This window comes from Ranitomeya imitator, chromosome 2 (genome assembly GCF_032444005.1).
Source record: "Ranitomeya imitator isolate aRanImi1 chromosome 2, aRanImi1.pri, whole genome shotgun sequence".
Classification (NCBI taxonomy): domain Eukaryota; kingdom Metazoa; phylum Chordata; class Amphibia; order Anura; family Dendrobatidae; genus Ranitomeya; species Ranitomeya imitator.
Window position 1 is genome coordinate 299,227,260 of NC_091283.1, and position 27,699 is coordinate 299,254,958.

Consider the following 27,699-nt stretch of genomic DNA (forward strand, 5'->3'; position numbering starts at 1 on the left):
TGTATCTGAAATATCTCTAATTTTAATAAGCTTACACACACTTTTTATGCATTCTTGTGTTGGAAGCGGATTCTCCATATTATGGGCTAAGCGTCGGAGTGTATTACTCCCTTGCCTCCCTATGGTTTCGCAAACATATTTTTACACAGTACATTATTCGTTATTTTACCAAGGACATTCCCTGCTACAATCTGCAATAACAGCTAAAATGAAGAATAGTGAATAACGTGTTTATCTGACCTTTAATAACACTTACACAAAATGGAGGCAAGCAGGATAAAATGGATCCTGCTATAACAAATTCCCCCATTTTATTCACTATTCTTAATAAACTGTACTGGCCGTAGGATTTGTTAGTATATATCATCATCAGCTGTGTGAGTGCAGAATTTCCCAGTACATACAGAGATACACTTAAAAACTATTTTGAACACTATATATGCAATAAGCACAATCGCAGCAATATGCAATAAGCTTTGTAAAATGCCAACTACCCAGCCCCTGATCCCCTTAAACCAATTGGCTAGGTTGAGGAAAGAGAAAGTATCGGACCACCAGCTGTCCTTAGTGCAATCATTATTTTTGTCATATTGGTCTCCGAGTCTTTGAACACCTTCTAACTTTAGCTTCATCTTTATAGTACTATTTGGATCTATATAATGACAACAAGCGGGTCCAATAATCTGACACATACCACCTTGTGCTGCTGTTAGTGTAATACTATAGTATGCTGGTTGGTTACTATAATGAGTTGATTTTGGACAGCAATGGTGGTATTCAGTATATCCAATATATCCCAAATTTGGTCATCTAGTCTGTGGCCCTAACCAATTTATCCATTTGTGTAATCATAGGGTAAATAAAAATAGAACTGACAATTTTATTGGCTATACCCATTTGCACTATGTGTGGTCTTCCTGAAGGGCCGGATGAGTTATCTGCAGCTTTTATATAACGTATGTTTAGGTATTGCCTGTGTATCTAATTGCTTGTTTGGAATTACAAAGGTGGCCGGAGTCAACAAAACCCAGAGTGCAGGTGCCCGTTACCCCTACTGGTAGCCATTTATATGCATTGTTTCCACATACCCAGAACATACCATCAGGCAAATCCCATAGGGCTGAATGTTGCAGCACCAATTTATGAACTAAGTCTATAAATGCAGACACATTCTGAAACATGCACCAAGGTGGAGACTGTCCTAGAGGACTACAATAACCTACATCAGGATTCCCACAAGTGGGGGTTCCTGGCACATATCCCGAGGACTCATTACAAGGTATATTACCTGGAACACTAGCGCAGATATCTTTAGAACCTTGTAAAAACAGACTAGAAAATTTCCATGACGTATTATGTATCATTCTTTCTAACAGTATTGGTTTGAAAGCATCAGTAGAGTATGAAGTCACATCAAAACTAATTTGCAAACCATATGTTGGAACTTGCCCTAAATCAGTTAGTCCAGTCTTATTCCTAGGTACCCAGGCCCCACCCTTATAGGCCAAATATTGTAGATGTGTACTACTTCCTGAGAGATTACCTTGCCACCAAGGGTATCCTACCCATCCTACAATCGGTATACCGACGGTAGTGCTCCATAACTTAACATTGTTTGTGGCGTTGTTGGCAAGTGTGTCAGAACAAACAGTCCAGGCAAACAGTTCCTCAGGTGACACAAGGATAGCTAGGAAGGGAATACTTGTGGCTGATGTCGGTGAATGCGTACAGATCCAACAGTCTGATAAGGGCTGGGAATTTCTCAACAAGTCATCTGTCAGTTTTCTGTGATGTTGCACAAACTTATTGTTCAAGGATGTTGGAGAATTCAGACTGTCCCATGCGATTACGCATGATATCATGGAAATCGAAACCAGCCAAAACATTGTCTCTTTTATCGGCTATTGGGTTCTTTAACTCGCTTGCAGTGTGATGCGTGGATCCAACTAGGTTTTCCTTCGAGCTTGACAGCTGTGGCTGTGGTCAGGAGCAATTGGTATGGTCCGTCAAATCTTGGTTCCAGGCTCTTCCGGACGTGCCGCTTTATCACTACCCAGTCTCCTGGCTCCAAGGGATGGTATCCAGGAACCTTGTCTGGGTCTGGAAGAGAACTGAAGACAGTTAAATGCACTTTAGCAAGGTGTCCATGTAAGGCCTGCAAATAGCTAGTCAAGTCCTGGTACTTGAGCTGCAACTGTTGTGGAAAGAAACATCCAAGATTGGGGCCCCTGCCAAACAGAATCTCATACGGTGACAGTCCTGTCTTCCTGTTTGGGGTATATCTTTCTGAAAACAAAGCCAGAGGAAGGCATTCTGTCCATGGTTTATCAGTCTCTGCCATTGCCTTCTGGATTTTAAGCTTAAGAGTTCCATTTAGTCTCTCCACTTTTCCACTGCCCTGTGGATGGTATGGAGTATGCAATGCTTGACTTACCCCCAGTGCTGCCATTACCTCTAACATGATCTCTCCAGTAAAATGGGAACCCCGATCGCTTTCAATGACTTCAGGAACTCCATACCTGCATATGATCTCAGCCATCAGTTTCTTTGCCGTTGTCTTAGCCGTAGCTTTGGCAACTGGGTAGGCTTCTGGCCAACCTGAAAATAAATCAATGCAGACCAACACATACTCATACGTCCCTACCCTAGTCAACTAAATATAATCAATCTGCAGTCTCTGGAATGGGTAAAGGGGCCGGAGAGTGTGTTTGGAGTTTTCACTGTCCTACCCTGATTATGTGTGGCACATATCATGCAGCTCTGTACCTGCCTTTCTGCGCAGGTGGAAAACCCGGGGGCAATCCATTGTTTCTGTAGGGTGTCACACATGGCCGTCTTCGAGTGGTGCACATTCCCGTGTGCCATCATTGGGTACAGTGCCTGTGGTAGGCAGACCTTTTCACCACTTCCCCATAGTCCAGTGACTTTATCAGAGCAGGCTCCTATCTTTTGCCACCTATCCTTCTCCTCCTTACTTGCCTGTTCTTGTAACCGGGCTAAGATGTCTTTTGACACAAGTGGAGATGGTGGGGTGTCCAGGTGACGTACTTTAGAGGCTACAGGAGTGCTTGCTGCTTTCTTGGCAGCCTGGTCTGCCAGTGCGTTACCCTTCGTCTGTCCATCAGTGCCTTTGGTATGTGCCTTTACCTTTATGATGCCTGCTTGGGTGGGAAGCTGTAGTGTATTCATGCCTCAGCATGTTTAATAGGATGGCCATTTGCTGTCAGGAAAGCTATGGCTCTCCAGATAGGCCCATAATCGTGCGCAATGCCAAAGGCATACCTGGAATCAGTGTAGATATTTACAGTCTTACCTTCTGCTAGTTTGCATGCTTCTGTAAGCGCCTTGAGCTCTGCTTCTTGTGCAGACATATGAGCTGGCATTGACTCTGCCTTGATTACCTCATGTTCTGAGACCACAGCATATCCGGTACAGAAGCGTCATTGGTCATCTTGGTGACGGGATCCATCGACAAAAAGCTCAAAATCAGCATTAGGTATGGGCACACTAGAGACAGTAGGGAGACCAGCTGTTTCCTGAGACATCAATTCTAGACAATCATGTGGTTTGGAAACCTGATCTTGTTCCTCTGGATCCATTCTAGAAAGAAAAAGAGTGTCCTTTTCCATGTCACCTACCCCTCCCCCATTTGGATCCATAGGAACTGGGAGAAGAGTAGTGGGGTTTAGGACAGTGCACCTTTTCAAAGTCACATTAGTAGGCATGAGAATAGCACACTGAAGTCGCAGCTGTCTGGCCATGGACAGGTGGCTAGGTTGTACTTGGTTAAGGATACTATGTATATCATGTGGGGTATGGACCGTCAGTGGGTGATCCAAAACAATCTCTGAAGACTTGTGTAGCAACAGCTGGACAGACAACACAGCCCGAACACAAGAGGGACTTCCTCTTGCCACTGTATCCTGGCGGCTGCTGTAATAAGCAGCAGGTCTCTGTTTGTCTCAATGAAGCTGAGTCAGCACACCCGTAGCATGTCCTGCATTTTCATGAAGATAGAGGTTAAAGGGAAAGGCATAATTGGGGATGCCCAAAGCTGGAGAGGAAACAATGCATAATTTCAGAGAGTACAAACAGTCAAGTGCCTCTGGTGTAAGGCAGAAGGGGACAGGTTGCATACAGTCATATAGAGGCTGCATTAAGATGGAGGCAGAACGAATCCATGGACGACAGTAGGAAGTTAGTCCTAGAAACACACGGGTCCCTACAAATTCCGTGGTGGCTGCATGTCCATGATAGCCTGTTTTCGCTCAGGGGTGAAGTGCTTTTTCCCTGGAGAGAGACAATGTCCTAAAAACACAACAGTACTTAAGCAAAACTGTAATTTTTGTTTCGATACTTTGCACTCCTGTTCATAAAGAAAAAAGAGTAAAGAGATCGTGGCCATCTTACAAAGAGAACGAGAAGGAGCACACAGCAATAGGTCATCAACATACTGAATGAAAACTGCTCCTTTAACATGCCAGCCTTGTAGGACTTGTGCGATGCACTGTGAGAAAATAGTAGAATTCTGGGCTCCTTGTGGTAGGACAGTCCAAGTATACTGCTTGTTGCGGAAGGTAAAAGCAAAAAGATACTGACAATCTGGGTGCAATGGAACACTGAAAAAGGCATTTGCTAAGTCAATCACTGAAAAACAAATACTATTAACAGGTATGTGTGCCAACAAGGTGTGTGGGTCAGGAACCAAGGGAGCAAGCAGTTCTGTGGCGGCATTGACTGCTCTGAGGTCATGGACCATTCTATAATTCACCGGCTCCCCAGGCCTAACCTTCTTCTTTACTGGATACAGGGGAGTGTTGCAAACGGACTGTGTAGGCACAACAGTCCCGGATTCCAGCAATTTTGGTAACTGTGCGTCTATTGCAGCCTCCTGAGCAGCACTCAGAGGGTACTGACGCAATAGGGGCAGTGCTGCCCCTGATTTCAATTTGACTATTATGGGAGGAACTGAGTTTTCCCACATCAGTTTTGTCTTTTGCCCACAGATCAGTGGGGAGTTGATCCAGGGCAGGTGCAGTGGGCGGATCACTTTCTGCAGTACTTGCAGCTGCATCCAGGGCCATGATCTTGTAGAGGGTACTGGGTTTAAGTTGAGGGCTCATAGTCACTGTTCCGTCATCATGGTAAGTAATAACCGCCTGTAGTTTCCATAAAACGTCAACACCTTGCAAATTACATTCTCCCCTGGGGGCTACCATTAACTGAGTCAGAATGGTCTTCCCACAAATGGAGAGTGGAATGGGTTCTGTCAGTCCCAAGGTCTGGGTTGGTGCATTGAAAGGTGTGGCCATGACAAAGTCGGTGGTGTCACGGAAGGGTAATGGACAGTTTGAAAGCGTGATAACTGAGTTGTCAGCTCCCGTGTCAACCTGAAAGTCAGCTGTAGTTCCTCCTGGCAGGCTCACCTGTACTGTACAGTCGGGGGTGGGAGATAGAGTGACTAGAGGACACAGTTGCAGGCTGCCAATTACCTATTCGTCGGTCTGGGGGGTACCAGGGGTGGGAACCTTATCTGGCTATGGGTTTGTGCGACAATCTTTCCTAAAATGTCCTGGTTTCTTACATCCGTAACACAATATAGGACCCGTAGTGGGTCCTTCACTTCTCTGTGAGGGTCCACTCCTCTGAAAGTGAACCTTAATCTTTTGCTTCTGCGAGTCCAAACTGACTGCATGTGCAATCTTAGCAAGATCGCCTGGGGGGGCAGGATCTCCAATCTGGTCTACTTGCCATCACCTTCTCTCTCACATACTTATCAATCCCTTGCATATATGCATGACTTAACAAACGTGTCGCAGTTCTATCATCTTCACCATAACCCATATCAGACCATCGTTGTTGCAACCTGTAGAAATAATCAATGGGGAGCTCCTTCGGGTCCTGTACACAGACTTCCAAATGCACCGATACTTCCTCCTGTCTCATCTTACAGGCTTTTTCTAGTGCCTCAAAGTCAGACCCTGACCTGGCATTGTTAGGTTCTCCGCCTTGGGGACCATTTCCCCCTGGGTACATTTTAAATGTCTCAGCTGTCAGTCGGGTAGAAGGTGCTTCCCCCAGGGCTGAACGCACTAACTGTTGCATGTCCTGTCTGGTTGCCTGGTAAGTGTGCTGTATCACCCCACACTGTCTGGCAAAAGTCATAGGTCGTTGGTTAATGTCTGGCAGCTGTGCAGTCAAAGACATTTGTTCTGTGGGAGACCATGGCTGATACCTACTAGCAACATGGTAAGTCGGAGTTCCACTATCAGCTGCGCCGTCCTCTACTTTAGATCGTGTACCACTTGAGACTGGTTTTCATGAAGTCATGCCATTTACCTGAATCTAATTCCCCTGAGGGGTGGAAGCCTCCTGCCTTCAAGAGCACACTAACCTGTTTCTGGGATTACTTTCCCTGGACTAATTATCTAGCACTATGGAACCCTGTACTTGGTTCCCAATTCTATTGCTAGTATACGTGCAGGCTGAAAACTTATCAGACGGACCTTTCCTTCGCACCTAGAGTAGGCTATGTCATCCTGCGTTAGTCCTATACATGCAGGCTGAAAACTATCAGACGGACCTTTCCTCCTCACCTAGAGCAGGCTATGTCCTCCTGCCTTAGTCCTAAACTATAGGTTTACTGTGCTCACAGGTTAATGTATTAGCTTGCTTCCAAGATTGATAACACAGGTATATGAACAAACAATAAACACTCCACAAGCACACCACACAAAGATCATGGGGTCAATCATTTTAGTCTAACAGTGGAGTCATCAGTAACCACACAATGAGGGTCAATATCTGGGTTCAAGGGTACCTGAGTCGGGCAAGCCCGTGATTTCACCTGATCCTGGTCGATTAGAAGGGGAAAACCCGTCCACAAGTGGAATGACGTAGGCAGAATATAATCAGTATTCTCACCCCAGCGCTGATGCCACTAGTCCCGGAAAGTCCCCTGGTCCATTACTGGAGTCGGCCGGGTCTCAGATGAAGCACTCAGGTCCCTGTTCGGGCACCAGAATTGTTGTCGCAGGTCTCGGCCTACTCTCTGATGAGTCCACCGTAGAGATGACGTCACGGCACCGGAGAGATAAGACACAATGCACCAGGGCTGTATCTGAAATATCTCTAATTTTAATAAGCTTACACACACTTTTTATGCATTCTTGTGTTGGAAGCGGATTCTCCATATTATGGGCTAAGCGTCGGAGTGTATTACTCCCTTGCCTCCCTATGGTTTCGCAAACATATTTTTACACAGTACATTATTCGTTATTTTACCAAGGGCATTCCCTGCTACAATCTGCAATAACAGCTAAAATGAAGAATAGTGAATAACAATGTGTTTATCTGACCTTTAATAACACTTACACAAAATGGAGGCAAGCAGGATAAAATGGATCCTGCTATAACAACATGAAAAAGGCTTCTCCCCTGCTCGACTTCTCTGATGTTTTTTTAAGAGTTGAATTCCATTTAAAACATTTCCCACATTAAGGACCTGAAAAAGCCTTCTCTGGGTGAGTTCTCTGGTGGTGATCAAGATGCGCTTTTCGAGTAAAACATTTCCCACATTCTGAACAGGAAAAAGGCTTCTCTCCTGTGTGACTTCTCTGGTGCTTAACCAAATCTGATTTCTGGTTAAAATATTTCCCACATTCTGAACATGAAAAAGGCTTCTCCCCTGTGTGTGTTCTCTGGTGCTTAACCAAATCTGATTTCTGGTTAAAATATTTCCCACATTCTGAACATGAAAAAGGCTTCTCCCCTGTGTGAGTTCTCTGGTGCTTAACCAAATCTGATTTCTGGTTAAAACATTTCCCACATTCTGAACAGGAAAAAGGCTTTTCTCCTGTGTGGCTTCTCTGGTGCTTAACCAAATCTGATTTCTGGTTGAAACATTTCCCACATTCTGAACAGGAAAAAGGCTTCTCCCCTGTGTGAGTTCTCTGGTGCTTAACCAAATATGATTTCTGGATAAAATATTTCCCACATTCTAAACAGGAAAAAGGTTTCTCCCCTGTGTGGGTTCTCTGGTGCCTAACCAAATCTGATTTCTGGATAAAACATTTTCCACATTCTGAACAGGAAAACGGCTTCTCCCCTGTGTGGGTTCTCTGGTGCGTAACCAAACTTAATTTACAATTAAAACATTTCCCACATTCTGAACAGGAAAATGGCTTCTCTCCTGTGTGAGTTCTTTGGTGTGTAACAAGATTCTCTTTTTGGTTAAAACATTTCCCACATTCGGAACAGGAAAAAGGCTTCTCCCCTGTGTGCGTTCTCTGGTGACAAACAAGTTTTGATTTCTGTGTAAAATATTTCCCACATTCTGAACATGAAAATGGCTTCTCCCCTGTGTGAGTTCTCTGGTGCCTAACCAAATCTGATTTCTGGTTGAAACATTTCCCACATTCTGAACAGGAAAAAGGCTTCTCCCCTGTGTGAGTTCTCTGGTGCTTAACAAAAACTGATATCCAGTTAAAACATTTCCCACACTTGGAACAAGAAAATCTATTCTCTGCTGTGTGAATTTTTTTATGTTTAAGAAAAGTCTTTTCGAGAGGAAAACTATTTCCGTATTCTGAACATGATAATGGATTCTTTGAATTATAAGTCATTTGTTTTTTAATGTTTATTTTGTGACTATGATTTGCTTTAGTAGTTGGTAATGAATCAGAAGACAAAACCTGTTTCAAAGGATCAGACGACAGATCTTTGCTGTGAAGGGATGATGGTATATCTGGAAGAATGGCATTCACTCTAATTGTATCCTGTTGGATCTCAAGATCATCTGATTTAAAAATTGAAGATGTCAGCTGTCCTTCTGATTTCTTGGTACAGTCATCTACCAAGAAAAAAACAATTATTATTTTAGAATAAAATATCCTCAAATTTTATATTTTTTAACATTTCTACTTAAACTGTCAGGAAAAATGGCAAGTTCTGTAAAAAATTTTGAATTATTCACCAAGACAATGACAGTTCACAGTCTAATAGAAAACAGCATGAACAAAAGAAGCATGGTGTTCAACTGTTTGTTTATTCTGACTCACAAATACGGAATACACAATAAACGAAGAAAATAATGGATGGCACGCACCAATGCGATTATTTCTTGCTTTATTAGACACTGTGTGGCTCAGGCACGGGAGACATGTGCAAGGTACGGACTAGAGCGCAAAACAGCTGTAGTCCGTACCTTGCACATGTCTCCCGTGCCTCAGCCGCCCAGAATCTAATAAAGCAAGAAATCATGGGGTGCATTAAAAACAGGATCATGGGGTGCATTAAAAGAGGTCTGGATACACATGATGAGAGCATTATACTGCCTCTGTACAAATCCCTAGTTAGACCGCACATGGAGTACTGTGTCCAGTTTTGGGCACCGGTGCTCAGGAAGGATATAATGGAACTAGAGAGAGTACAAAGGAGGGCAACAAAATTAATAAAGGGGATGGGAGAACTACAATACCCAGATAGATTAGCGAAATTAGGATTATTTAGTCTAGAAAAAAGACGACTGAGGGGCGATCTAATAACCATGTATAAGTATATAAGGGGACAATACAAATATCTCGCTGAGGATCTGTTTGTACCAAGGAAGGTGACGGGCACAAGGGGGCATTCTTTGCGTCTGGAGGAGAGAAGGTTTTTCCACCAACATAGAAGAGGATTCTTTACTGTTAGGGCAGTGAGAATCTGGAATTGCTTGCCTGAGGAGGTGGTGATGGCGAACTCAGTCGAGGGGTTCAAGAGAGGCCTGGATGTCTTCCTGGAGCAGAACAATATTGTATCGTACAATTATTAGGTTCTGTAGAAGGACGTAAATCTGGGGATTTATTATGATGGAATATAAGCTGAACTGGATGGACAAATGTCTTTTTTCGGCCTTACTATATCACTATGTTACTATGAAATAACCGCATTGGTGAGTGCCATCCATTATTTTCTTTGCTTATTGTGGATTCCCTGCATGCTTTTTTTTTCCATATGGATTGAGCACCTACAGCGATGTTTTTGGAGGCTATCTGGCGTTCATGATTTAGTGTAACCTCATTTCATCTCTTTGAGGTAAATGTGACGCAGTGGTGCCAAACTCTTTCCTGCTGTTGACAAATATGGAATAAAAAGCCACCAAAATGTTATGTAGGTGAAAAAAGTACCAAAAATAAGTTCCACTCATCTTACAAAAAACAAGTCCCCACTCAGGTCCATCACTTATCAATGGAAAATAGAGGTTTCCACATTATTTAGTGGCTCAACGGCTCTTGATAAGCAACATTGCTTCCATAAACCAATCCAGCAATATCCACTCTCCCAAAGTCAGATTTACCCCTCACTTCTGAGCCTTGCAGTGGACACAAACCATATTTAGCATCTATGTATTTGGCATTGCTGCAGTGACAAGAACCCACTTAATTTACGGTGTGTGTCCTGAAGCACAATCTGGGCACTACGTGCTGAGTAATAAAATTGCATATTTGCAATTTTTACTCTCTAACATCCATTGAGTGCTAATCACCTGGAATTGCCTGTGGACTCAAAATAGTTACTACTCCTATAGACCAATTAATTGAGGGTTACACTGTCCAAAATGCAGTCACTTTTGGAGGATTTTTACTACTCTGGCTTTCTGACATTTTGTCATTTTAGAGCTAATGGTGTGTCCTATCTCCTCTGGAACCTGCTATTAAGATGTCTGTTTCTGTCAACAGGCGCTGCCTTATTCATTCTGCCGGCGGCGCTGGTAATGGAGGAGATATCAGAACCAGAAGCTATGGGCGGCACCGGTTCTGTCCAGCCACTAAGGATCTCTCTGCTTCCGAAAAGCATCAAATAGTGCAATGCCTTGGACAAGGTATGAAAACATTAGATATTTCACAAAAACTTAAGAGTGATCATCATACTGTGAAGAGATTTGTGACTGAAACAGAGCATACAGTTCATGCAGATAAAGGTATAATGAGGAAGGTTTCTGCCAGACAAATTTATTGGATTAAGAGAGCAGCTGCCAAAATACCATTACAAAGCAGCAAACAGATATTTGAAGCTGCTGGTGCCTCTGGAGTCCCTCAAACCTCAAGGTGTAGGATCCTTCAAACGGTTGCTGTGGTGCATAAATCTACGATTCGGCCACCCCTAAAGAGTGTTCACAAGCAGAAACGGTTGCAGTGGGCCCAGACATACATGAAGACTAATTTTCAAACAGTCTTGTTTACTGATGAGTGTCGAGCAATCCTGGATGGTCCAGATGGATGGAGTAGTGGATGGTTGGTGGATGGCTACCATGTCCCAACAAGGCTGTGACGTCAGCAAAGAAGTGGAGGAGTCATGTTTTGGGCCGGAATCATGGGGATACAGCTGGTAGGGCCCTTTAAGGTTCCTGAAGGTGTGAAAATGACCTCTGCAAAGTATATAGAGTTTCTGACTGACAACTTTCTTCCATGGTATAAGAAGCAGAAACGTGCCTTCAGGAGCAAAATCATCTTCATGTATGACAATGTACCATCTCATGCTGCAACATGTATGACAATGTACCATCTCATGCTGCAAAGAATACCTCTGAGTCATTGGCTGCTATGGGCATAAAAGGAGATAAACTTATGGTGCGGCCAACATCTTCCCCTGACCTCAACCCTATAGAGAACCTTTGGAGTATCATCAAGCAAAAGATCTATGAAGGTGGGAGGCAGTTCAAATCAAAACAGCAACTCTGGGAGGCTATTCTAACTTCATGCAAAGAAATACAAGCAGAAACTCTCCAAAAACTCACAAGTTCAATGGATGCAAGAATTGTGAAGGTGATGTCAAAGAAGGGGTCCTATGTTAACATGTAACTTGACCTGTTAGGATGTTATGGAGTTAAATAGTGAATGTGACCTCCTAATGCTGCAAATTCCACAAATGAGAATTTTCAGTTCTTTAAAACATATAAAATGTATAGAAATTCTACTGTGCCTAATTATTTGGAACAGTGCATTTTTAGTTTTTATTCAGTTTGGAGATTTTACTGTTATCATTGGGAGGTTTCTTCAATAAAATCCGATGTATAATCTAAAGAGTGATGACTTTTCTTAGACGGACTGTCATTGCACCGACCATTTAGAAAATCCGAGAAAAATATAATTTGCGTAATAATTTGGTACACAGTGTATTTGTTTCCTGTTATGACCCCGGCCCGTTTACGGACTATTCTTGTGTGTTTTGATTTTGTATTTTCTCTGACTTCATTGTCGTGACCTGACTACCATACTATTCTTCTTACTATCTTACACTACAGAAAAGCAAGTAACAGCGTGGTGCAACCTAGAGGTCTCTGTGCAAGTCCAGATGTAGAGGGGTTAAAGAAGTTAAAGAGTGATGGCCAAAACATTGACTATAGACAATAACACATCTACTGAACTAATCAAGCTGAATAGCCTTCTTAAGTATAAAAAAAATTGAGTAACTAATGGTGAAACCTAATTTGGTAATTAGAGTCTGAGGTTCTGTGGCTCTTGGCAATCTAAACTATCGTTAGGGACAATATTTTATATCACATGATAACTATTTATTAGGCTATGTGCACACGATGCGGATTTGTAGCGTTTCTGCAGCGTTCTTTTTCGCGCTGAAATGCTCCAAAAACTAAATGGATTACGTAAGCAATGTTAATCAATTACATTCCTGAAGTGTTGTGCACATGATCCAGAAATTTCAATCCTTATTTGCAGCCTTTTATTTTCCGCAGCATGTCAATTCTTTTTGCGGATCTGCAGCTTTTCTGCACCCATTGACTTCCATTGAGTCAGTCAAATCGGCAGCAAAAACGCAGGTGTAAAAAGGTTTGCGGATTTGCTGCGGATTTTCTGTGGAAAATGCTGCGAATTGTCAATGGGAAATGATAGTAAGTGATAGATAGTCTTAGTGATAGAAAGCAGAGAGTGGTTATAAATGGTATATTCTCTAATTGGGTCGCTGTGACCAGTGGGGTACCGCATGGGTTGATGTTGGGACCTATTCTCTTCAACATATTTATTAACGATCTGGTAGAAGGTTTACACAGTAAAATATCAATATTTGTGGATGATACAAAACTATGTAAAGCAGTCAATACAAAAGATAGTATTCTGCTACAGATGGATCTGGATAAGTTGGAAACTTGGGCCGAGAGGTGGCAGATGCGGTTTAACAATGATAAATGTAAGGTTATACACATGGGAAGAAGGAATCAGTATCACCATTACACACTGAATGGGAAACCACTGGGTAAATCTGACATGGAGAGGGACTTGGGGTACCTAGTTAATGATAAAATTACCTGGAGCAGCCAGTGCCAGGCAGCGGCTGTCAAGGCAAACAGGATCATGGGGTGTATTAACCCCTTACCGGCATCGGACGTACTATACCGTCCGATGCCGGCTCCCCTGCTTTGATGCAGGGCTCCGCGGAGAGCCCGCACCAAAGCCGGGACATGTCAGCTGTTTTGAACAGCTGACATGTGCCCGTAATAGGCGCGGGCAGAATCGCGATCTGCCCGCACCTATTAACTAGTTAAATGCCGCTGTCAAACGCAGACAGCGGCATTTAACTACCGCTTCCGGCCGGGCGGCCGGAAATGACGTCATCGCCGACCCCCGTCACATGTCCGGGGGTCGGCGATGCGTCTCCATTGTAGCCATAGAGGTCCTTGAGACCTCTATGGTTACTGATTGCCCGTCGCTGTGAGCGCCACCCTGTGGTCGGCGCTCACAGCACACGTGCAATTCTGCTACATAGCAGCGATCAGCAGATCGCTGCTATGTAGCAGAGCCGATCGTGCTGTGCCTGCTTCTAGCCTCCCATGGAGGCTATTGAAGCATGGCAAAAGTTAAAAAAAAAAAGTTTAAAAAAATGTGAAAAAAATAAAAAAAACATAAAAGTTTAAATCACCCCCCTTTCGCCCCAATCAAAATAAATCAATAAAAAAAATATCAAATCTACGCATATTTGGTATCGCCGCGCTCAGAATTGCCCGATCTATCAAATAAAAAAAGTATTAACCTGATCACTAAACAGCGTAGCGGGAAAAAAACTCGAAACGCCAGAATTACGTTTTTTTGGTCGCCGCGACATTGCATTAAAATGCAATAACGGGCGATCAAAAGAACGTATCTGCACCGAAATGCTATCATTAAAAACGTCATCTCGGCACGCAAAAAATAAGCCCTCAACCGACCCCAGATCACGAAAAATGGAGACGCTACGAGTATCGGAAAATGGCGCAATTTTTTTTTTTTTTCTTTTAGCAAGGTTTGGAATTTTTTTTCACCACTTAGATAAAAAATAACCTAGTCATGTTTGGTGTCTATGAACTCGTAATGACCTGGAGAATCATAATGGCAGGTCATTTTTAGCATTTAGTGAACCTAGCAAAAAAGCCAAACAAAAAACCAATGTGGGATTGCACTTTTTTTGCAATTTCACCGCACTTGGAATTTTTTTCCCGTTTTCTAGTACACGACATGCTAAAACCAATGATGTCGTTCAAAAGTACAACTCGTCCCGCAAAAAATAAGCCCTCACATGGCCAAATTGACGGAAAAATAAAAAAGTTATGGCTCTGGGAAGGAGGGGAGCGAAAAACGAACACGGAAAAACGAAAAATCCCCTGGTCATGAAGGGGTTAAAAGACGTCTGATACACATGATGAGAGCATTATACTGCCACTGTACAAATCCCTGGTTAGACCGCACATGAGTACTGTGTACAGTTTTGGGCACCGATGGTCAGGAAGGATATAATGGAACTAGAGCAAGTACAAAGGAGGGCAACACAATTAATAAAGGGGATGGGGGAACTACAATACCCAGAGAGATTATCAAAATTAGGATTACTTAGTCTAGAAAAAAGAAAGACTGAGGGGAGATCTAATAGCCATGTATAAGGATATACAGTGGGTACGGAAAGTATTCAGACTCCTTTAAATTTTTCACTCTTTGTTTCATTACAGCCATCTGGTAAATTTAAAAGTAGTTTTTTTCTCATTAATGTACACTCTGCACCCCATGTTGGCTGAAAAAAAACAAATGTAGAAATTTTTGAAAATGTAAAGAAAAACTGAAATATCACATGGTCATAAGTATTCAGAACCTTTGCTCAGTATTGAGTAGAAGCACCTTTTTGAGCTAGTGCAGCCATGAATCTTCTTGGGAATGATGCAACAAGTTTTTCACACATGAATTTGGGGATCCTCTGCCATTCTTCCTTGCAGATCCTTCCAGTTCCGTCAGGTTGGATGGTGAGCATTGGTGGACAGCTATTTTCAGGTCTCTCCAGAGATGCTCAATTGGGGTTTAGGTCAGGGCTCTGGCTGGGCCAGTCAAGAATGGTCAAAGAGTTCTTCTGAAGCCACTCCTTTGTTATTTTAGCTGTGTGCTTAGGGTCATTGTCTTGTTGGAAGGTGGACCTTCAGCCACGTCTACGGTCCAGAGAACCCTGGAAGAGGTTTTCATCCAAGATATCTCTATACTTTGCCGCATTCATGTTTCTTTCAATGGCAGTGATCCTGTCCCTGCAACTGAAAAACACCCCCATAGCATGACGCTCCGCTGTTGGGATTGTATTGGGCAGATGATGAGCAGTGCCTGGTTTTCTCCACACATACCGCTTAGAATTATCACCAAAAGGTCTATCTTCATCTCATCAGACCAGAGAATCTTATTTCTCATAGTCTGGGAGTCCTTCATGTGTTTTTTAGCAAACTCTATGCAGGCTTTCATATGTCTTGAACTGAGGAGATGCTTCCGTCGGGCCACTCTGCCATAAAGGCCCGATTGGTGGAGGGCTGCAGTGATAGTTGACTTTGTGTCACTTTCTCCCTTCTGCATCTCTGAAGCTCAGCCACAGTGATCTTGGGGTTGCTCTTTACCTCTCTCACCAAGGCTCTTCTCCCACGATTGCTCAGTTTGGCTGGACGGCTAGGTCGGGGAAGACTTCTGGTGGTCCCAAACTTCTTCCATTTAAGGACTATGGAAGCCACTGTGCTCTTAGGAACCTTGAGTACTGCAGAAATTCTTTTGTAACGTTGGCCAGATCTGTGCCTTGCCACAATTCTGTCTCTGAGCTCCTTGGCCAGTTCCTTTGACCTCATGATTCTCATTTAGTCTGACATGCACTGTGAGCTGCGGGGTCTTACATAGACAGGTGTGTGCCTTTCCAAATCAAGTCCTATCAGCTTAACTAAACGCAGCTGGACTCCAATGAAGGAGTAGAACCATCTCAAGGAGGATCACAAGAAATGGACTGCATCTGACTTAAAGGGAACCTGTCACCTGAATTGGGCTGGACAGCTTTGCGGTCATACGGGCGTGGTTTTTGGGTGTTGGATTCACCCTTTCCCTACCCACTGGTTGCATGCTGGCCGCAATATAGGGTTGAAGTTCATGCTGTGTCCTCCGAAATACACGCCTGCGCAAGGCAAGATTGCCTTAATCCCCTAATCCCGACACCCGCGTCTCCTGCAATCAAAAATAATAAACCAACAAATACTCCCTGTCCGCCATGGTCCATTTAATACCGAGTGTCCCACGGCGATCTCATGTGTAGAACGGTCACATCGGGAGATGTGACCGCTCTATCCGGCCTCCAGTGATATACTGACAGAAGATAATCGCTCCCGCAGTGTATCACTGAGCCCCCGTGAGAGTTCCCTGGAGTTCATCAGCTGATCAGCTCTGGTGTTGTATCTTACGGCACCACTGCATGGGAAAGTTCTCACACAGCGGTAGTGCTCAATCTGTGCATGCTCTGCCCCCGGCGGCCATTTTCCCACAGGCCACCACATCGCATTAATGGATGTACGGGGGGGGGGGGACGGGCTTTCACAAAATGCCAGCGGAGCCCCCCGCACCACAGAGCACTGCAGTCATTTTAACCCGCAGCGGCGCACATCGGAAATCTCCCTCACCCCAGCCTGCAGCATCGCTCCACTCTTGCCTCCTCCAGCAGCGATCCTGCTCCACCGGGCCAGTAGAGTAACTATTGTGTCTTATAATCCGAAAAATATAGTATTCACTTACCGTATATTTGTTTTGTGTCTATGAACATTATAAATTTGGTTTTCAATGGAGAATGAAAAAGAAGAGGTTGAGCAAGGAAATGACATCACTTTTTTTAATAATATATCTTTATATAGCTTACAAAATGCATATAACTCCACATAGAAAACGCGTGGATTATACACAGCGTTTATCTGCCAAGGGATGCAGAAACCTTGCATAAATTTCTGCAAGCAAATCCGCAACGTGCGCACATAACCTTATAGTACAGAGCTGAGGTGCTGTAAAATTAGATCTTGGCATTTGGAAGATGCAATGGAGACCTTTTTAACCCCTTTCTGACATTAGATGTACTATCCCGTCGAGGTGGGCCCGTATGCCCACCGACGGGATAGTACGTCACAGCGATCGGCCGCACTCCCGGGGGGAGCGCGGCCGATCGCGGCCAGGTGTCAGCTGACTATCGCAGCTGACATCCGGCACTATGTGCCAGGAACGGTCACGGACCGCCCCCGGCACATTAACCCCTGGCACACAGCGATCAAACATGATCGCAGTGTTCCGGCGGTATAGGGAAGCATCGCGCTGGGAGCGGGCTTCCTTGAGACCCTTGGAGCAACGCGATGTGATCGCGTTGCTCCGAGGGTCTCCTACCTTCTTCTCCCTGCAGGCCCTGAATCCAAAATGGCCGCGGGGCTGCATCCGATCCCTGCAGGGAAGTGGCTTACCAGCGCCTGCTCAGAGAAGGTGCCGGGAAGCCTCCAGGAGTGCACGTCAGATTGCTGATCTGACACAGTGCACAGCAAAGCGATGTTATAGTGTAAGAAAAAAAGAAATATTCAAATGTGTAAAAAAATATATATATATGTATTGTTCCCATAAATACATTTCTTTATCTAAATAAAAATAAAACAATGAAAATACACATATTTAGTATCGCTGCGTCCGTAACGACCCGACCTCTAAAACTGTCCCACTAGTAAACCCCTTCAGTGAACATCGTAAAAAAAAGGCAGACTAACAACGCTTTATTATCATACCACTTAACAAAAAGTGGAATAAAGTGGAATAAAAAGCGATCAAAATATGTCACGTGCCCGAAAACGTTGCCAATAAAAACGTCAACTCATCCTGCAAAAAACAAGACCTCACATGACTCTGTGAACCAAAATATGGAAAAATTATAGCTCTCAAAATGTGGTAACGCAAAAAATATTTTTTGCAATAAAAAGCATCTTTTAGTGTGTGACGGCTGACAATCATAAAAATCCGCTAGAAAACCTGCTATAAACGTAAATCAAACCCCCCTTCATCACCCCCTTACTTAGGGAAAAAAATTTAAAATAATGTATTTATTTCCATTTTCCCATTAGGGTTAGGGCTAGGGTTAGGGCTAGGGATAGAGTTGAGACTAGGGTTTGGATTACATTTACGGTTGGGATTAGGGTTGTGTTTGGGATTAGGGTTAGGGGTGTGGTTAGGGTAGGGATTAGGGTTAGAGGTGTGTTGGGGTTAGGGGTGTGGTTGGGATTAGGGTTAGGGGTGTGTTTGGGTTAGGGTTTCAGGTAGAATTGGGGGTTTCCACTGTTTAGGCACATCAGGGGCTCTCCAAACGCAACATGGTGTCCCATCTCAATTCCAGTCAATTTTGCATTGAAAACGGCGCTCCTTCCCTTCCGAGCTCTGCCATGCGCCCAAAGAGTGGTTTACCCCCACATATGGGGTATCAGCGTACTCAGGACAAATTGCACAACAACTTTTGAGGTCCAATTTTCTTTTTACCCTTGGGAAAATAAAAAATTGGGTGCGAAAATATCATTTTTGTGAAAAAATATGATTTTTTTTATTTTTACGGCTCTGCAAGATAAACTTCTGTGAAGCACTTGGTGGGTCAAAGTGCTCACCACACATCTAGATAAGTTCCTTAGGGGGTCTAGTTTCCAAAATGGTGTCACTTGTGGGGGGTTTCAATGTTTAGGCACATCAAGGGCTTTCCAAACACAACATGGCGTCCCATCTCAATTCCAGTCAATTTTGCATTGAAAAAGTCTAATGGCGCTCCTTCCCTTCCGAGCTCTGCCATGCGCCCAAACAGTGGTTTACCCCCACATATGGGGTATCGGCGTACTCAGGGCAAATTGTACAACAACTTTTGGGGTCCATTTTCTTCTGTTACGCTTGATAAAACTAATTGGAGCTGAAGTAAATTTTTTGTGAAAAAAAGTTAAATGTTCATTTTTTTTTAAAAACTCCATTTTTGGAGGAAAAAAATTGCGTAGACAGTTTTAAAAGAAATTGAAAAGTCAGGATAAAGGGAATCTCTGATGTTATTGTTCAGAAATTCACACTTGGCCCTCACTGCACATTCAATGCTGTCAATCATAAAAGTGAAGTTTGGCCAGAAAGACTGGTCCTGGTCTTGTAGGGAACATATGAGCACATTCAGCAGCACAGAAGGGGGAGAAGGTAGATTCATCCAATAAGATATCAGGGTTCTAGGAAGCCAACAGCATCATTACCCTCAGCTTTCTCTTAGAGGACCATCATAATATTTTTCTTTTAGTGATTTTCTAACTTGTCAGTTCATTCTACGTACACTGTCATTTGGCTTTGTAGTTTACAGATCTCGGCAGGAAATAGTTAGTGTCATCTAATCCCAGGGGGTTGGTGGATCCTGCAGGTTGTAAGTTCTATAAAAAAGGGCTTTCAATGTCCAAAGCCATTTCAACGGGTTTGGGTGGAGGAGAATGTTGTGCTCTACAGGTAAAATGGTGATCACACGATTGCAATACGGCCGGACTACAAGATCGATAAAGCAGCTGTGGCACCCCAGGAGTTCAGGTACCACAGTGGTGCTGCCTTCCTCTCGGGGAGGGTAGTGCCATGCCTGGAGACAAGTGGGATCCCTTTGGCAGGTAAATCTTACACACAACACATTCTAACTCCAGGCCAGATGGGGAGCTCAAAACCCTGTTTGAGGGGAACTTCCCTGAATTCCATCCTGGTCTGAAGGAGTTAGTCAGTCTGTGTAAGACAAGAGACAGGAAAGGAGCTCAGAGAAGTGATTAGGAGTTCAAGGAGGCGGCGATTGGGCCTTCTGTGAGCCAGAGCGCAGAAACCGGGCAGCGGGAGCCTGAGAGCGCGGATAACTGCAAGGTTCACAGTAGAACCGGAGGGCATAGTACGTAAATTGCCCATACTAAACCTGAGGTACAGCTGCAGTTAGAGCCTGGAGTTACCGTGTCAGAGACCCCAAGGGAACAGCTCAAGTTGCCTACCGTTCAGGTACTGTCCCAGGACAGGAGAGAGAAAGGGGTATCTTGCCAGCAAGCTACAGGTAGCAAGAGACCAAAAAAACAAAGCATAGTGGAAGGCTCCCAACCTGACCTGCCAAGGGGATTTCTACTTGTTTTCAGGCTGCCTGGACTCCTTCTGCACCTGTTGCCAGTAACCTGGACTGAGGCTGAATACTACTTCAGTAAACCAGGTAAAGACGGCAATCCTGTGTCCTCAGTTATTTACCAGCAACCCACCATCCTTGCCATACACCTTGGGAGCCCTGGGGACCCCGCTTCACCTGTGGGAAGCGCCACCATCTTTCTGCAACATCACCCCAGAGGACCCCTTTAAGCAACGTCGGTCCCCTCTGACCGAGAACAACAGCTGGCGTCACGAATAGACTTAATTCCAAAATACCCCTTAAAGACCTTTCCCCTTTAATTGAGTGCCAAGGGCCACGGACCGGGTCGCAGCCACTGTGACATCCCATTTAAGTGCGACTATACCCGGTACCGAGTACTCCAGGCCCTGGCGTGCGACTCACAGCCACAGCCGGTGACTGAGAAGAATCTGTGACTTCTCTGCATTTAGTGGTTACTACTCACCTGGGTAGTCACATGTTGGAATCTCCTCTTTACACCACTCATCACCCCTAACATTTGTCTCTGTAGTATTAATATGGGTCAGATCTTCACCCTGAAACAAATACTGTAAAAGTCACAGAGAGATGGAGAAGTCCCATCTATGATCAGCTCTAATCCTGCCATCTCCACCGTTCTCATTACACAAGTATAAAACATATAATACTGGGGGATAAAACAAGACTGAGCAGGGTAATTCCATGTCAAGTGACCCCAATCTGAATATTTTTTTTACCTCATGTCTTTAGATTTTTATTTTATTTATTTTTTTAAGCGCCATTTTAGTGAATTACAAAAAAAATTTTTTACATTTTTATCTCCATTAAATTTTATAGATTTCTAAAGTTTTAAGAAAGTCTGAATTTTGGGCTTGTATAATGTTACATGAACATCTTTGCCTGTATACTGGTGTTTTTTTTGTTTAGAATAGTGGAGGTCTTTCCTCTTATGGTGTTTTTTTAGATTAGGACTGCCAATATGTAAGGACCCTTGACGTGGGTTGGCAGCTTAAATATTGTGGACATAATATCGACCAATACCTTACATACATTGTTATGTTTTTGGTGCACTGTATATTTTTTCCAGGGTGCAGCTGGGCCGTAGATTGCTCTGTACACTGTGGCCTCTGTTCACACAGGATGCATTATGGTAAGCCCGCTATATGGCGTCATTAATAGGCTTCGAGCCATATAGTATGCATTCCTGTGTGAACACGCCACATACAGCGGCCAATTCCTGATTGTAGGGTGACTGCATTATCGGTATTATTGCACCTGTGTATTTGCTATCTTAACTTGGGTCCACTGCACCCTGGTTAGTGCAATTGTTGGAGGCCTTGAACAGGTAAGCATCTTTGCCTGTATTCTGGTGTTGCTTGTATAATGTTACATCATATCTTGTATTACAAATAAGATAAAGATATTGTAGAGGACATTTTGTTTAGAACGGTGCAGGGTTTAATTTGATATATCATAAGATTAGCCAAATTCAAAATTTTGATGCGCAATTTTGAAAAAAAAAAAAAAAAAAATGATGTGTGGCCCGCAATGGTCTCCCAGCTTGGTGCATTAGCACCAGGTCTAGCAATCAGCTATGAAGAGTAACTTTTGTGAGTAGCCCCTCATAGAAGAGTAGATCGGAGCGGGAGTAAGGTAGGAACCCCTGCATCTTGTTATTCTGCCCCAGTGTGATTTGTGTGGGCAAGCAATGGGGGCTCTGGGTGTCACTACTGTGAGTGTTGCGAGTGCTGGATGTGGCTCGCAAGCCTTCCCGTTACTGGGGATTGGGGAGATGTGACTGGATTGGTGGAGAGCAGTTTGAGCGGGAAGATTTGCGTGTTTATAAAGCTCATCTCACGGTGCAGTCAGCTGTTCGTCGTATGAAGGATCAGTAGAACTATCCCTTCTAATGTCTAAAAAACATGAGTTTTATTTGGAAAACCTAGACCCTACACTATTAGATCCCGGGCCAAACAGATCTGAATTTAAGATTTTTGAATGGACGCTGTTCATATAAGGGTATTCTTTGTTTTTTTTTTTATTTAAGTATGGTCCCATTGAGAGCCCAACTTGAATTTTGGTCCAGATGTGGCCAGGAGCATAGGAGGCACATGTGGGTTTTCTGCTCATTATATTTCTTATTGATGTTTTGAAAATGCGTTTTGAAAGTTTGCGTTTGATTCCGCAAGCGTAAAATATTAACAAAGATGCTCGTGACATATCTGTTGGAATCCTCTACTGTTCTAAGTTGAAGGGTGTTTTTCCCAGAAATTCACATTTTTTCCACAACTTTAAAAATTAATTAAAAAAAACTACAATTTATAGATTTTTTCTTCCTCACATTTTCCATCCCCTAACACAGTATTACCAAAGAACAAATTCTCAAAAGAATTAAAAATCTAGTGGTAATATTCATTGGTTCATTTGACTTGGAATAATCCAGAACCAGACCTTCACCGCCATCTACACATCATAGGGGAGATCTCATGACACCTTCTCTCCATCTACCTGATGATCCTGAGGAGCACTGGGATCTTCTTGCTTACAGTCCTGTGGAAGAAGAGGACATCGCTCTGGTGTTGTCCTCTTACTGGATAGATCTGGAGGAAACACATACAGGGACTGAATTCATTCTTCACATACAGATAATTATAAGCCGTGTATATTTAGTCCTGTCTATTACCTGGTGATGTGAGGTGCTGGGGAACCTCCATAATGACGTCCTTGTACAGATCTTTGTGTCCTTCTAAATACTCCCACTCCTCCATGGAGAAATAGACAGCGACATCCTGACACCTTATAGGAACCTGACACATACAATGATACCATCATCCCCCCGATCCCTTCATAGCGTTACTGTATAATGTCCCAGTATTCCCAGCAGTGTCACCTCTCCAGTCAGCAGCTCAATCATCTTGTAGGTGAGTTCTAGGATCTTCTGGTCATTGATGTCCTCTTGTATCAGGGGGTGAGGTGGAGGCCCTGTGATTGGGCTGAGGGGACTTCTCCATTCCTCAGACACAGGGGCCTGACAGCGCTCACTAGAGGTCTTCTTCACTACTTTGTAATCCTGGTTATGGAAAGACACATTAATAAATCTCACTACAGACATTTCCAGAGTCCTCACCTCTCCATTTCTGTCCATCTGTTATTCCCATAGATAAGAATGATGTAATGTGACGTCATCAGAATCTCTCACCTCTCCAGTAAGACAGAAGAGGATCTCTAGGGTGAGGTGTAATATCCTCTCCACCATCTTGTCTCTGTCCATATCCATCCTTGATGGGCAAATCAGGAAAATTCTCTTATACAGAAGATCTTCACTGAGAGGATCCGATATTGTAGAAACCTGAATGAGAAGATGAGCCGATGTAACATCATAAAGAATTCTGTGTAATAATACAATTACTGGAGATAATAAGGGAAACATATGAGGAGATTTATTATTTTACAGTATTTAGTTTTGCTCTTTACATTTACTAATAAAACCTATATATTTAGGCCACAGACAACAAGCAGTTTCTTCCTCGGAGTCGGCAGCTGAATACGTTCTTCATAGACTCATTCTCGTCTCATTTACCGACACTGGAATCGGCATTAGCAATACTGCAGGAGATATTCATTACAAGTGACAGGAGAAATAACTACTTCATGATGAGGACGACATCTTCATCTTCTACTACGGCTCTAGAAACAGATTTGGCCAGAGTTAGTCACTGACTCCATCACCACCGGCCGTCTATATGAAGGTTTCCCGTCTTCCCCGCACTGTAATCTTTTATCACGTAAGATCTCAGGTCTGATTCACACACAGAAGTTTGAGGCTTTTATAAGAGACTAGATGGTGGCCCGATTCTAACGCATCGGGTATTCTAGAATATGTATGTAGTTTATTTATGAAGTCTTCAGAATAATGCAATTTATACAAAGGATTTGGCCGGCCACGACCAATTAGCGAAGCGTGGTTCAAACTCAGCGCCAATTTGCGGGAGGACTGCGCCTGTCGCTGATTGTTCGCGACTGGGTGTGAACAATCAGTGAAGGCAGGGCCGGCTCCAGGTTTTTGAGGGCCCCGGGAGAAAGAGTCTCAGTGGGCCCTCCTCTTTAATACATACCACAATACATGATGCACAGATACAGCAGAAAAATATAGCACAGCCAAGTAGCGTATAACACAGCCCATGTAGTATATAACACAGCCACGCAGTATATAGCACAGCCCACGTAGTATATAACAGCCACGTAGTATATTGCCCAGCCATGTAGTATATAGCACAGCCCACGAAGTAAATAGCAGACACGTAGTATATTGCCCAGCCACGTAGTATATAGCAGAACCACGTAGTATATTGTCCAGCCACGTAGTATATTGCCCAGCCACGTAGTATATTGTCCAGCCACGTTGTATGTTGCCCAGCCACGTAGTATATAGCACAGCCACGTAGTATATAGCACAGCCACGTAGCATATAGCACAGCCCACGGAGTATATAGCACAGCCACGTAGTATATAACACAGCCCACGGAGTATATAGCACAGCCCACGCAGTATATAACACAGCCCACTGAGTATATAGCACAGCCCACGGAATAGCACAGCCCACGGAGTATATAGCACAGCCACGTAGTATATAGCACAGCCCACGGAGTGCATAACAGCCCACATAGCATATAACACAGCCACGTAGTATATAACAGCCCACGCACGCAGTATATAACACAGGCCACGTAGTGTATAACACAGGCCATGTAGTGTATAATACAGGCCACGTAGTGTAATAATGGAGACAACTTTACAGAACAGTTCTTCCACCATGGTGCCACCGTCCCCTCCTACATGTACATGTCCCGCCGGCTCCCGGGCTGGGGTCTCGCACAGACCGGCACCTGTCAGCAGCAGCAGTCAGGCCGTACAGCACCGGCAGCACTGGACACCCTGCTCGCCGTGGGGACTGAGGCGCCTCACCTTGGCCGCTCTGCTCCTCATCCTCCTCCCACGTTACGTTCCCCCTTCCCAGGCTCACAGCCTCGGCTCCTGTGGGGATTCGTGCCACCATCCCGCCGCCCTCTTGTTTTTCCTTGTCTCACTCTCGCGAGATGATGACATAGCGTCATCATCTCGCGAGATCGCAATGCATGGAGCGGTCACTGGGGCGTCGCGAGGAACGGGAAAGGCAGGCGCGAGCGCATCGTCGGACGAAGGAGGGTGAGAAGAATAGCAGGTTTTTTAATTTTTTTAACATTAGATCTTTTTACTATTGATGCCGCATAGGCAGCATCAATAGTAAAAAGTTGAGGACACACAGAGTTAATAGCAGCGGTTACGGAGTGCGTTATCCATTGCATAACGCAGTCCGTTAAAGCCAGCATTAACCCTGTGTGAGTGGTGACTGGAAGGGAGCATGCGGGCGCCGGGCACTGACTGCGGGGAGTAAGGAGCGGCCATTTTTTTCTGAACTGTGCCCATCGCTGATTGGTCGTGGCTGTTTTGCTGCGACCAATCAGCGACTTGGATTTCCATGACAGACAGAGGCCGCGACCAATGTATATCCGTAACAGAAAGACAGACAGAAATATGGAAGTGACCCTTAGACAATTATATAGTAGACTAGATGGTGGCCCGATTCTAACGCATCGGGTATTCTAGAATATGCAGGTCCACGTAGTATATTGCACAGACCACGTAGTATATTGCACAGCCACGTAGTATATTGCCCAGCCACGTAGTATATTGCACAGTCACGTAGTATATTGGCCAGTGACGTAGTATATTGGCCAGGGACGTAGTATGTTGCCTAGCCACGTAGTATATTGCGCAGTGACATAGTATATTGCCCAGTGACGTAGCATACAGCACAGAGCCACGCAGTATATTGCACAACGATGTAGTATACAGCACAGAGCCACGTAGTATATTGCCCAGCAACATAGTATATTGCCTAGCCACGTATGTCACAGGTTAAAAAATAAAAAATAAACATAGTCACCTTCCGATCCGAGGGCCCCTTGTAGTTCTAACATACTCACCATACTTGTAGTTCTGTGGCCTGTGCGAGGTACAGGCGGCAGCTTCCGGTCCCAGCCTGCTCGCGCAGGCGCGCAGGGCCTGTGATGACGTCGACGTCGCGGTCACATGACCGTGACGTCACGGCAGGTCCTTCTGCCAGACCATCTGTGCCAACGGAACGTGGCGGTTGCATCGCGAGGTGCGGGAAAGGCGGCGTAGGCGAGTATATAATCGTTTTTTATTTTTTTAAATTATTTTTAACATGAGATGTTTTTACTATTGGCGCTGCATAGGCCGCGTCAATAGTAAAAAACTTGATCACACAGGGTTAATAGCAGCGGTAACAGAGTGCGTTACCAGCGGCATAACGCGGTCCGTTACCACCGACATTAACCCTGTGTGAGCGGAGGGGTGTATGCAGGCGCCGGGCAGTCAGTACGGGGAGTAATGAGCGGCCATTTTTTCCTGACTGTGGCCGTCGCTGATTGATCTCGGCAGCCATGACAGGCAGCTGCTGAGACCAATCAGCGAACGAATAACCGTGACATAAGGACAGACAGACAAAAGTGACCCTTAGACAATTATATATATAGATTTTTTTTTGTAAGAACCAAGACAGGAGATATTAGATACCAACGTCTCCATGTAGTTTCTTTTTCTCAGGATATTATGGTTTTCTTTGGTACTTTCCCCCCATTAGAAGGGACACCTGTGGATATTGGGGTCTTTACCTGCTACAGTCCTGGTGGAATTTACTGGGTAAAGTGGACTTTGGACAAATATCACCATCAATTACCCTCAGACTGAAGGAACATCGCTCCTCTATTCGGATCTATGGATCCAGGATGAAATCCACTGCGGCCCCTGCAAGAAAAGAAGGAGAAAGAGCAGAAGTTGGGGGAGACCACCGAGGCCTGAGATTTCTACGGCTGCTCTGTGCGCACAGGACCTGTGATGAGGTCACAGGAGGGGAGGAGTCAGGGGTCACATGATCAGGGGGCCTCAGTGTATGCAGGACTCTGCTGTGCTGGTTGTCATGGTGCTGGATGAGGGGAAGATTATGTGTGGGGTCAGGAGGGGTTTACAGTGTGGATGTATCTGAGCTGTGTCTGTGCGAGGTGTACGGAGCGGAGCCGTGTGTGTACGAGGTGTACGGAGCGGAGCCGTGTGTGTACGAGGTGTACGGAGCGGAGCCGTGTGTGTACGGAGCGGAGCCGTGTGTGTACGAGGTGTACGGAGCGGAGCCGTGTG

The 27,699-nt window shown here is 44.4% G+C and overlaps 1 protein-coding gene across 2 annotated transcripts; it reads right to left on the reverse strand.

The window, feature by feature from the left end:
• On the reverse strand, positions 1–27,394 carry LOC138663336 (oocyte zinc finger protein XlCOF22-like). Of its 2 annotated transcripts, none has more exons than XM_069749511.1 (7): positions 27,245–27,392; positions 23,642–23,791; positions 23,333–23,512; positions 23,126–23,249; positions 22,951–23,042; positions 20,909–20,999; positions 1–8,851 (listed from the first exon to the last, which is right to left on the reverse strand). In XM_069749511.1, exons 2-7 carry the CDS (start codon positions 23,717–23,719, stop codon positions 7,497–7,499), a joined length of 1,920 nt encoding a protein of 639 aa, XP_069605612.1. In that variant the 5' UTR covers positions 23,720–23,791; positions 27,245–27,392; the 3' UTR covers positions 1–7,496. The 2 variants fall into 2 exon arrangements, with proteins under 2 accessions (XP_069605612.1, XP_069605611.1); XM_069749510.1 differs by having other exon boundaries at positions 7,076–8,851; positions 27,180–27,394.
• Positions 27,395–27,699: the final 305 nt, after the last annotated feature.